This window comes from Perna viridis, chromosome 10 (genome assembly GCF_037379345.1).
Source record: "Perna viridis isolate PV_CMFRI_1.1 ecotype Kerala chromosome 10, ASM3737934v1, whole genome shotgun sequence".
NCBI lineage: Eukaryota > Metazoa > Mollusca > Bivalvia > Mytilida > Mytilidae > Perna > Perna viridis.
In genome coordinates this window covers 3,139,560-3,152,010 of record NC_142454.1, presented here as the reverse complement: position 1 = coordinate 3,152,010, position 12,451 = coordinate 3,139,560, and the positions used below count along the sequence as shown (strand labels likewise).

Here is a 12,451-nt window from a genome sequence, read left to right as displayed (position 1 = left end):
ATTGAAAACAATTTCTGGGAAAACTAGTGTTGCCCATTCTCCTTGAGGTTAAATGCTCCAGACTAGTGTTGCCCAGACTCCTTGAGGTTAAATGCTCCAGAATAATCAAGAAAAAATCACACTCCTCACTGAAGCATGCAATTTACTTAAAAAAAAAAACTTTTAATTGAGGATGCCTCAGCAACTGGTAGAAATGAATGATGCCTACATATATACATGTATTAACAAAAGTAGGGCATATTAATGAATGTATTTGAAAACCATGCCATGTAACCCTATAGAATTTTGAAATTGATGACTCCAAATACTGTAAACGTACTAATTTTGTCTATTTTAGTGGTGGACAGAAAACTGCGAAAAATAGTACATGCGAAATCGATTTTTAACACTATATAACGCCAATTATTTTTTGATACCGCGAAAATTGATACCATGAAAATTAATAATTAATAAAATTAATTACTATCAAAATATGCCTTTGATTTGTGGAAAATATCAAGAAAAAAATAGACCCGAATACCTTAATTACTTGTACAGTGGATTCCACTTAATTGTTAATTTCATAGAAACTCAAAGAACAAAAACATTTCCCATTTTATTGATGTTAAAAATTCTTCATATTTGCATAACATATGACCAGAAGTTAGAAAACTCTTTAAATGCATAAATATTTTTCAAAAGTTACTCAGAAATGTACCTAAATGGGTAAAACAATAATACATCATTAGTGACAACAATATTTTCTCTTTCTTTTGACTAGACACTATGGCAGAAATCTAATTAGACAAGATAAAAGAATATGTCCCACTTAAACATTGAAATAATTTAGGACTTTTCCCTTGAATTGATAATTTCTGTTACTTGCATATTTTTCTAACAAATAGGATATGCGATTAACAGGCATCCACAGTATAAACATTCTACAAATTTCAAAACTGTGAAACTAAAAAAAAACAAACAAAAAAGACAATTCATGCGCCCCCTATTACCTCTATGGAATAATTAACTTTGGAAGTTCAACAATTTCTAATTTTAGCAAAATTTATCAAACTATTTCTGCTCTGCAAGTGTCCATTACATATTTTAACATCGTACAAAATTTCAAATCTGTAGCTCACAAAACCTTTGCAATATTTAATTTTTCTACGCTACTGGTACCTTTGATTTTGAAATAAAACTCCTTTATGTGTGTGTTAACATCCTACAATATTTCACGCTGTAAAAATACTGGGAGAAGATAGCTGAACAAATCATGTAACCTCTATCTGGATGAACAGACAGGTAGATTAATATGCCTGCTAATTTATAGTCGTGGAAGGATACAACCTGGCCTATTTGTTCAACTAACTTGTTTTGTTTTCCAGATCAATTTTCATAAAACTTGGTGTGCATGAAAGAACTATTATGTCATAGTCCAACAAAATTAATGCCTGTATGTTGGGCTCCTGTAAACTGCATTTTATAATTGCATTGCACTGTTGACATTTCGACTGCTTTTTGTAGTCCATGGACACTTACTTTTGGTGTATCAACTCGAGTGTAAGATGATGGATCTGAATGAAATTTCCAGAATATGGTTCATTATCACAAAATAAAGGTTTGGATTAATTTTTGAAGTTATGACCTCCAACTGTCAAGTCTTCCAGGACCAAAAACATCCTTTTTATGAAGCTTAACTATAAAAAGCGTTTTATAAGAGGTTTGTTCTAAGTGAATGTAAATTTGTGGAAGTGTGCATTCAGCAAGTTTAAGTGATATGTTTGATTCCAAGCCAAGTACACCATAGAATAAGTATTCAATGCTTCTCTGCCTTCCAAGTAACATATGGAAGATCAAGTGATGACACGTTGACTAATTCAGAATAATGTGACGGAGTGAAGTGACATGCCTACTGAAGGCTATTGCTTCTGTGAGCTTGCACAGTAAAAAATCAGCTTAGTATATCAACTAGTACAATGCAAGGTCTCTTTTAATGAACAAATTAATGAACTTAAGTGCATGTATTTTCAGAGTGAAGTATTCACTTAAATTTGGCATGTGAATCATTCTCCATTAAAATCAACCTTCAAGGAAAACATTTTATCAGGTTTTTTTTTGTTTGTATGTAAAGATTAGAGATCAAGTTAAAAGTATATTGCACTGTCAACAATATCACATCAGTTAAAAAAGGGAGATAACCAGAGCAAAACAAGTGATCCTTTTACCTGTAGATAGTCTCTGGACATTGTAACAATACAGATGAGCCCCATGCAGGTCTGGGTGTTAAAAGAATAGGCCTGCGGCAGCTCTAAGCTTGTCGTAAAAGGCGACTAAATAGTGCTCAGAACCCTAGCAGGGGGCTAGGGCGCTATGCCCACAGCAACTGGGAAGTGTGCCCCAGGTGGTGGAATGGGGTACCCCTGGCGTGTTACATGCTGGGGTTGTCAGGCTATAATACGGAAAACCTGACCGCAAACCATAGTGGTGCACCATGTTGGGAAAGATGCCACGTTCCTCGCACGTTAAAGAACCCTACTGTGGTATTCTCCCGGAGTAGGAACCGTAGGGCTCCACCACAGGAGGCTAAATTGCCCAACCCTACCCATCTCTCCCTATTTCCAGTGGCAATCAAAATTTGTCGACCCCATTGTCCTTGTGTCCCATCCCTTTTTCATTTCATCATAATTTCATGTTCATTTTATCATCCATTTCATGTTCATCGTCTGAATATAGCTGAAATATTGCTGCTAATACGTTAAACCCCAACAAACAAACGAACAATACAGATGATATGCCTAATTACAAGTTAAATACTTTGTGCACTTTAATAGTTTTATTCAACCAAACAAAATCAAAACAAGAGTATAATTGTATAAATTGATATAGAGATGAATTGTAGCCATAACATTCCATGGAACTAGTCTGTATTCTAATTAGATTGTCCCTACTACAGTATTCTCCTGTTTAATATGGGATGGCTTGGTGTATACGAATATCTGCCTTTTACTAAGGACATTAGGTTTCACTAACCACTTAACATTTCCATTACTTTATGTATATATGTTTTAAAAATACAGAAATTTTAAAACTTCAATGTGAATTCTCAAGACAAATGAAGTCTAACAGGTGCATATTATTGCAAAATTTGGAAAAGAAGGCTTTCAATTTAAATTTAAATGCACTAATGGTTCAATGTTGGTAAAATTTGTTAACAAAATTGACCTGAATAAATGACACTGAAATCCATATTTTTACATTTTCTGCTGACAGCAGGCAAATTAGTATTGCTCATACATTTTATTTTCTATGAATAAATTTCAATAAATCAAAAATGAAAAATAGAAATATTTAGAAAAAAAATAAAGGGAGCTTTCTCAAAGTTTCAATTTTATTTGTGCAAGTGTTTTTGAATTATTGAGTAAAAATGTGTGGGATGGAGATGGAAGGACAAGGGTAAAATAATAGGCCCCAACTTTTAATTGCAGGGCACAAAAAGTATGATTAGGAAGTACAGCGAAAAAACTAGTAACTTGTGATATTCCATCTCAGCTTCCCTGAACCCAAATGTCTACTCATCTCGGTAATATATAAAAAAAAATATAAAAAAATGAGTATTGTTATTAAAAAATAAACAAAGAAACCCTGATTATAACACTGATTTAAAATACAGCAGACAGCCTATGGAAATCAGACATTTGCCCACTGTCACTGGGATGGCAAATGAAAAATTTATATTAAACTGATTTCAAATAGAGCAGACAGACGTATGGACACAATACATTTGCCCACTGTCACTGGGATGACAAATGAAAAACATAAATAAACAGAGGTTTTCATGGTAATCCTTTACAACATGTTTTGAGTTTGACATCTGTGTATAAAATATTTCAAGTTATGATATCATTAAAGAAAATAGTTTTACACTTTTGAAACAAATACAACTGATGCTGGTATGGTGAACATGCATCTTCCACTGATAATGAAAAAAATCTAAGACGAAACTCTATCAAGGAAACAATTTTTACTTTATCCTCTTTTCTGAGCATGAAACCTTTTTCAAGTTAATAGAAAAGGATATGGACTATGATATATACAGATACATATAATAATATACTGCAATTGATTTTAACAATTGTAAATAGTATGTTGAGAACTTCTTCAAAAATCAACTTTTAAACTTTATAAAAATTCAACAAGCAGAAAACTGCAATTATTAATTGATACAATACAAAACATTCACATAATAAATATTGCATATAAATCATATATAAGTTTATTCATAGTCCTTCCAAACATTTCATTGGTTATTTTGAGTACCAGTCCTAAAATCTTTAAATGAGTTTTTAAAACAAGTAACTATCAGATTGTGTGAAATATCAAAATTTCCTCCGATAACACACACTTATTTTCATGAGAAAAAATGTCTGAAATATCAGTGTTAGTAATAATTTATTTCTACTTTAGACTGAGAAATGACTTATTATTTTCTACTTTAGACTGAGAAATGACTTATTATTTTCTTCTTTAGACTGAGAAATGACTTATTATTTTTCTTATTTCATTTCAATTATCATGATTATTAATTGTTCTTACAATCGAATCATACTAAATCTGTAGCATGCAAGTATTCATTATTGTAATATAAGGCCCAGGTTAATTGTATCTTTTGTCTTACAGATCCTACCTCTAATTCCATATCAGATTCTTAACACTTCATTGATGACATAAAAAAATCTCAATCATCAGTTGGATCTGGAGGTGATTCTGTTTTAAAAAACTTAAATCATTTAAACAGTGTAATTAATGCACAATGTAATACAGTATGTTTAAAATATAAAGAATTAAAGCATTCTCAAGACTTAAGTACCAGTCCATATAAAAATCAGACACTGCCTATGGTAAAGTGATTCATGGTGAAGAAAAACCTACCAAACAAATGATGCTTTTTTCAGTCTACATATGTTATACTTTCACATAACAATAATCATTTCTGCACCCAATCTGCACTTTGTAGAAAATCATACAATTATTTCCCACTAAAATCAACCAAATCAAACCAAATCAAGAATAAGTCTTGCAAAGTGCCAATTTTGTGTACAATCTATATGATTCTTATCTCTCAAGTGCAACAACCAAATGAAAAAGTAAGACTGGTTATGTGATCAGTAACTGTTTCAGAACAAGAAATAAAACTGAATTTTGTGGGTTTTTGACACGAATGAATCACCTTCTGTCTGATTTTTAGAAAGACTGCTACTGAAGATCTTCATAAGCCAAATGGCTACTCAATAAAATGTTTTACCTACTATCCTACCTAATTATTGAATGAAACAGGAAACACAAAATTTATTTCCATTGGCCTAAAACAAAATCCAACATACATGGTGTTTATCAATACAAAGCTTAATATAAATGCATTAGTAAATTTGCTTTGGCACATAATGTAATTAGTGATATGATTTTCTGTATTTCATATCATAGCAGTTAATTTCAACCAACACTATTATCTTTTGCATAAAAAAAAAAGAAAAAAAAAACAATCCAGAATACACTTAAAATTTGCTCAGTTTTCAAAACAATGTACAAAACAAAAAAATCTAACTTCCAGGAAAAAAAACCGATCGCTGAGTTTTGGAATTTAAAACCAATGATGAGAAACAATCAGATACAAAAAATTACACAAACTTTTATTCATTTGGAAACACTGATTTTTAACGAACAACTGAAACAGAGCCAACTCATGAGTGTGAAGACCATTCTATATAAACAAGAATACACACATGCAAGTTTACACTTCAAAACATTGACTGGGGCTACATCATTATTGCTATTTTAAAGCCACAATTAAGCTTATAAGGCAAACATAACACAACAGGTAGTCTCTCTTTGTTTTAATGAAAATTTATAGTTTTAATTAATATATTTATTGTTAAATAGTAATGAATAGCCGAAATAAAAAAGATGCTAAAAAAATTCAATAAATCACTTTTTTCTTAATTTCTTCTTCATGTTTAAATGAAAATTTATAGTTTTAATCCCTGAATTGCATTTGAAATGCACAGATCAGAATTAAATGATTTTTTTAAACATTAGTATTAAACTCCTAGAAAAATGACAAGTACCAGATTTAAAAAAAATATATAAACTTTACCAGTTTAAAGAAAAAAACTTCAGACATACTACATCAACTTGGTTAACAAATAGCAAACATTACACACATTGACAAAGACCTAAATTAGTCAACCACTCATTTCATAACCTTCTTTTTAGGTTTTAGTGCTCTCCTGCCACAAGAATTTGGAGAACTAGATCTCTGCTGTGGAGTAGGAGAGAAATCTCTGGCTGATATTGTAGGTAGATTTGCTGCTTGAAAACTTTTACTTCCTGTAGGTTGAGGCAGATAAGCATTGCCTGTGCTGAACCTCCGATCAACTCTGACATTGCTATTGACAGATGTAGGAATACTGCTACTTTGTGTGATGTTGGAATCATCCTTGACTCCTAGTCGAACTGTTTCCATTGACTTGATTACAGTGTCCATTCCAATATCACCCCTATCACTCACCATAGCCATTAGTGTGGCAGTATTAACTTCATTTTTTGGCTTCCTCATCAGCCCTTTGTTTTGGGAAATTGAACTAGGAGGTGGTTGCTGTGGAATAAAATCAGATGTTCTTGGAACTGGAAAATTCATTTTTGACATTGGAATATTACTTTCTTCCTCGGCTATATTGCTGGCACCTATGGCCCCTGCTTCCGTGTGTGTTGAACCTGGGAGATCTAGTGATGCTGACCTTTGACCTAAGATACCATGACCTACAGTGTTTGGAACAGTTACAGTCACAATATTAGATTTTTGCTGAGTATCTGGATATTGAATGTTAGACTTCAACCTTTGAACTGTTGGAGGTGACAACTTTGCAGCAGGAGGATCTACAATAGTATGTTCAGATCTAGATGACTGAGAATGTGTTGACGAACTCAGCGTCTGTTCTGATCTTGGTGCAGTCTGAACCATTGTTGATGAAAACCACGAGGTTGTTGGAGTTGCAGGTGAAGGTATTTTGACAGTATGACGTGATACAACATTTCCTGGCATTGAAGGAGGTACAGATGCAGCTCTCGACAAATTTCTTGGAACAACAAAAGAAGGAGAAGACCAAGTGTTTGATTTTATATTGACAGATGGTGGATCTATTTGCAGTGAAGTTATATTTGATGATGCAGGTTGGTCACCTTGTGTTGAAGGATCTGGATCCACTGATATGTTTGGACGAAAATTTGGAACTACAATATTAGGCTGAAAGTTGTCATCTGAAGCTCTTCTATGACCTAGATCAACTTTTTTGGGTTTCTGCCTCTTGGTCATGGTTGACCTTGTCACTGTGTTATCAGTGAAGGTCATGCTACTAGGTTGTGTGTCAAAAGTTATAGAGGTTGGTAGTCTAATGTTTGGAACAAAACTTGGCTCCTCTTCCCTTGATCCCTGCCGTGATGATGCCCTAGAACCTGAGACTGATGAGTCATGTGAATTCTGTCTCGAAGATTCATTTGATGAAACACTGTCAGAACTAGACCCTGAAGATAAATTGAAGAAAGCAATATAAGTCTTCAATGACATTTTCTATTCAACATTACATTACAATGTTACTGTTACCTATTACATTCCACTCATACCTCTAAAGCTGTTCATTCATTTTTTTGCATTTATTATTGCAATTTTAGCAATTTGGGTAAGAATGAGAATTTATTTTTTGTATTATGACAAAAAGTTTGCTAAAAAGTATTAATTATTGCAAGTACAGCCAAGTCAAATTTTTCGCAATCATAAAAATAATACGAGGCATGTGTAACCAGTAAGAGAATGAAGTTGTATGTATAGATATAGTTAAAAATCTTCTTGTCTCTATTTCTCACTCTTCTCTAGATATCTTGATGGTTTTTTGTCACCACTTGTTACTAATTGGGGAGACAAGTATGACTTCAGACTTTATGGACAAAGCCAGAAAAGCTCACTATTATTGCACATCAGAAAAGAGAAAAAGTTTCTGAATTCAAATAATTATTGAAGAACATAAACACTTTTTAATGAAGAAGATACGAAAATACTGAACTTTGTATGGGAAGTTCCGAAAGATGTGACTTCCTGCAGTCTTTGCCGTCTAAATTTCAGACAACAAGCCCCCTACCCTTAATCTGAAATGAATTTTATATAGCATACATTGACTTGGAAGCAAAATTTGGCGCTATTTTTACCAGAATTGGCTGGTGGGTTAGTCCCAATTTTGAAGACTGTTCCTGCTGTTCAGGCTCTCAGTGCTGCAAAGCTATGACATAAATTTGCATAAAATACTGTTTTAAGGACTTCATTCTCAATTAAAATATTTCCTGAATTTACACTGTCAGTATACCTCCAACTTTTTTCCAATGTAATTGTTTAATAGTCTGTGACAGAGGTTCTTGGTCTACTTCCCAGATTGGCATATCTACTGTAGGCATATCTTTGGTTGAGAACATCACCATATCAAAACATAACAAGCTATTCAGCTGTCTTTCAGATTCTTTCATTAGCTAAAAAGGGAGATAATGTATGTATTATTAAATATCAACTTCAGGCACTATAACTTCTGCTTTTACCTACCAATTCAATTATAAATGTCCTAACCAAGCAATGAATTGGATTTGTCCTATTTAGTCAATACAAGAAGTGGTCCCTTCATAATTTAAAGCTTATTTTCTGCCAAGACAAGACTATACCACATATTTTCATTTTTTCAGTACTGTTGTGTGAAGTTTGCCAGTTGTATGGACAATTATTATTAAGAAGTTCTGATCACATAATTATCTAGTTACCTATTTTCAAGGGTTCCTTACTAAACTGTTTTAAAAAAAAAAAAGTGGACTGATTTTGAGTTATGTTGAAATATGGTTGCAAAGGCTACAAAAAAAACTCTGTGCAGGAAATCAGAAACAATTCAGAAGCACAATTTTTTCCATGCCTGTTAACCTCTTTTATGCTAAAAGAGGAAGATCTCCCTCTTTTCAGCTTTGTTAAGAGGGAGATTTAGAAAGATGATATTTTTTTAAGAAAAAATGATAATTCTGCTAGAAATTCAAATACACAGATATAAAGTCTATGATATACTTGTTAGTCTACTTCAAGTTTCAAATCAAAATTAGAGTAATAGGAACATTTAGAACCATTTAGAACATAATTTGTGCAATTTTTCTGCTTAGAAGGAGAAATTTGTGAGAGGGAGATTTGTGTCTCCTTTGTAGGAGACTTTATCAGAGGAAGATTAATGAAAAAGAGGGAGGGTTATGTTTTTCATCAGCATTCATACTTTACTTGACTTGGAAGTCTCCTATTTCATTTATCAAAATACACAAATATGTTTTCAATGTACAATATTGTGGCTGCTCTTTCCTAACAACCATTAGTTAAATATACAGTGTAAAAATATACAAGTACATGTATGTTATCATTTTTTTTTTCAAAATATTGCACCTTGATTCTTAGACTTGAATCTTTGGTAGTTTTTATTCCATTTAACCTCTTTAAGTGATCATCTACTGTTTTCTTAAGCTGTTTGTGTTTTTTAAGTTGTTCTTCAATTGGACGTTTGATAGCCATCATATCATTATTTAGCTGGCGAAGCAATTCCTCATGTTGAGTCTTAAGTGCCTGAATAAGTCCACTTATCTGACTGTCTAGTTGACTCTTAATACTGTCTTCATTGGACTGAAATGAAAATGAAAGTAGGTAAAGGTGATGTTTATGTTTGATTTAAGAAATTAAGGATAAGAGTAGGTTTATATGAGTATATTGTTTATATTACATGGAATCTTCCATAGAGATTGGTGTCTTGTTATCTGCATTTTGTTTTGCATAATGTGTTCATGTAACTTTCATTTTACTTCGCAAAATGGTTGGTAAATGTGTCCCTTACCAACAAAAGTTACTGTAACATGTGGCACATACACTACAGTAGAAAAAATATAAACAATAATAACATACTTTTGTACAACTCACTCAAGTTTTTCTCTGATTTCCTGAAGTGATTTTGGGTAGTTTGGAAATACATACATTGTATACTTTCATAATATATCATTACATCAGTCACCCTTTTTATCAATAACTTTATCATAATATTTTATTTCCTTTAAGCAACAAGTATATGTTACTGTGGTGATGTACAATGTACATATTTTAGTTGTTAAATTTATTGTAACAGTTTCTTCAATAATGTATTATATTGACATCAGACAAATGCTTGTTTCTGGCCCATTTTGGACCCTAATACCTTACAGGTTTAAGAAACAACCACCCCCCACTCAAATCACAGCCATCCTTTTGAGGAATGACACCTTATTCAACAATATCAAAGACAACCATTTACTTATAGTAAACTTATTGTCAAGACTAAAAAATGCTTGTTCCTGGTCCCTTTTAGTCCCTCATTCCTAAATAAGTCTAAACCCCTAAAATATATCTAAGTCCTAAGTGGTAAAGAATATCGCAGAACAATATCATAAACATCCATTTGGAGTACGGTAATTCAGTTAAATAATATGAAACACTTTTTTTTTTTGGTCCCTTGTTCCAAAACGATTGGAGCCATAACCCAAAAATTTCCACCCCTAAGAAGTTCGGGACTTCGTTCTAAAATTGTATAAAGATAAGAAAACCAAGTATCTAGGGACAACACCAACACAACTGACAGTCAGCCACACTATTATACGACTGAAAATTATTTGAGGTCATATAAAAACAGTTGATCTAATTACATGTAAATCTGCATCACAATCTCAAATATGTGGATCATCTGTGTACATATACATGTATATTAAGTGAATCATGGTATGTACAATGTAAATGAATGAGAACATTGCTTATTACAGAAAAGTACATATACACATGAATTGTATAGTCAAACCTTTCTTAGCAACCACCTATATTCAGCAACAACCCGTCTTAAAAGACCATGATTAACATGTTCCTATGTAGTGCATTCTATGTAAAGTCAACCAGCATGTAAAGACAACCTGTCTTATGTGACCATTATTTTGCCCTCCCTTGGAATGTCACTTAAGATATGCTTGACTGTACCTTAATTTGGACCATCATGTCTTCTAGTAACTGAATGTCATCATGGACTGGTACAACTTTCCGTTTTATTTCTGCAATGGCACTTGATATTTTCAACTGCAATTCGAAAATTCAAGATATATATGTATTAAATGATTAATGTTATTGAACTTTGCTCATGAAAAGTGATATTCAAAATGTACATGTACAATGTTGAATTTTTCATCTCATTGGCAAGCCAAGAAATACTCTTATATTGAAGTTCTTTTCCAAAATGGAATTCAATATTACATGTATACTCTATTACATGTTTTTTTTGCCTATCTGTGAAATTTCAGCAAATACAAGGATAGGTGGTGGAAAAACTGTCTTTGGTCTAATGTCAAGGAAAATAATATAATTTCCTTTTGATTTCATACTGAACTTTCTTTTAACTGAAAGTCAAATTACCATACAATGTTAAATCGCATTGTTTTCTGATGTAAAACTGTCATTTGGACAAACTTCTAGGGTCATCCAGGGTAAAATGACAAGTGTGAACTCATATACATGTACATATATTACCTGATACTGGTCAGCCTGCTCCCTTACTGGAACACATTTATGACTTGCACCAGAGGACTTTTTTGTAACACATTCACATAATTTACAAACTGCTCTATTACAAGTTAAACAGTACAAAGACATGGGCTCAGAGTCATGAAGTAAACATGGACTATCAGTTGTGACTGTGTCAAGCTTCCAGGCTGCCTCATTTGAGGAAAGTGGTTCATTTTTCCTGTGTAATGCAATTATATTCTCTAAAATCCTGTTTTGTGTTAAAGAATCAACACCTCGCTCCAGATCTATAGAGCGTTGGCACAAAGGACAGTCTAAATGATACTTTGGCCTCTGAGTCTGATGCAGTTGAGGATTTCCATAAAAAGGTGTTCTGCTATTGGTTGATAAGATTCCTTCTATACATTTCTTACAGAAATTATGAGTACAAGGCAACATTAATGGCTTGTCAAAATATTCCAAGCAAACTCCACACATTAATTCAGCTTCCATACCAAAAGTAAGAAACGTCAATATCACAGCAACGAAAACGTATATAAAAATGCTACTGAAATTTCAGTGGCGCCATGGAATACAATGATAACAAAATCCATACAAAAAAACGGTTCTTCGTCTCGTTTTAAAACAACATTGTAAAGTTTCAGTAATGGTTTCTCTGGAACCACTCCAAGTTCGTGACCCCATTTTGCATCATCAGTATATTGCGAAAAACCTTATCACTCCATCAACATTTTTGCTGTCAGTTTGACTTCAGCAGCTAACCCTGATTATTTTCTTATGGCACAAATTCCTCGTGCAACAAAGCGCTCTGTTGATTTTTTTTTC

At 32.8% G+C, this 12,451-nt stretch overlaps 1 protein-coding gene across 1 annotated transcript; it reads right to left on the bottom strand.

Annotated features, from left to right (window-relative positions):
• Positions 1-2,793: 2,793 nt before the first annotated feature.
• LOC148604159 (uncharacterized) lies at positions 2,794-12,422 on the bottom strand. The gene is made up of 5 exons (XM_088547872.1): positions 11,633-12,422; positions 11,090-11,185; positions 9,488-9,721; positions 8,391-8,550; positions 2,794-7,557 (listed from the first exon to the last, which is right to left on the bottom strand). The coding sequence occupies exons 1-5, from the start codon at positions 12,116-12,118 to the stop codon at positions 6,227-6,229; spliced, it is 2,307 nt and encodes a 768-aa protein (XP_088403998.1). The 5' UTR covers positions 12,119-12,422; the 3' UTR covers positions 2,794-6,226.
• Between the last annotated feature and the right edge of the window lie 29 nt (positions 12,423-12,451).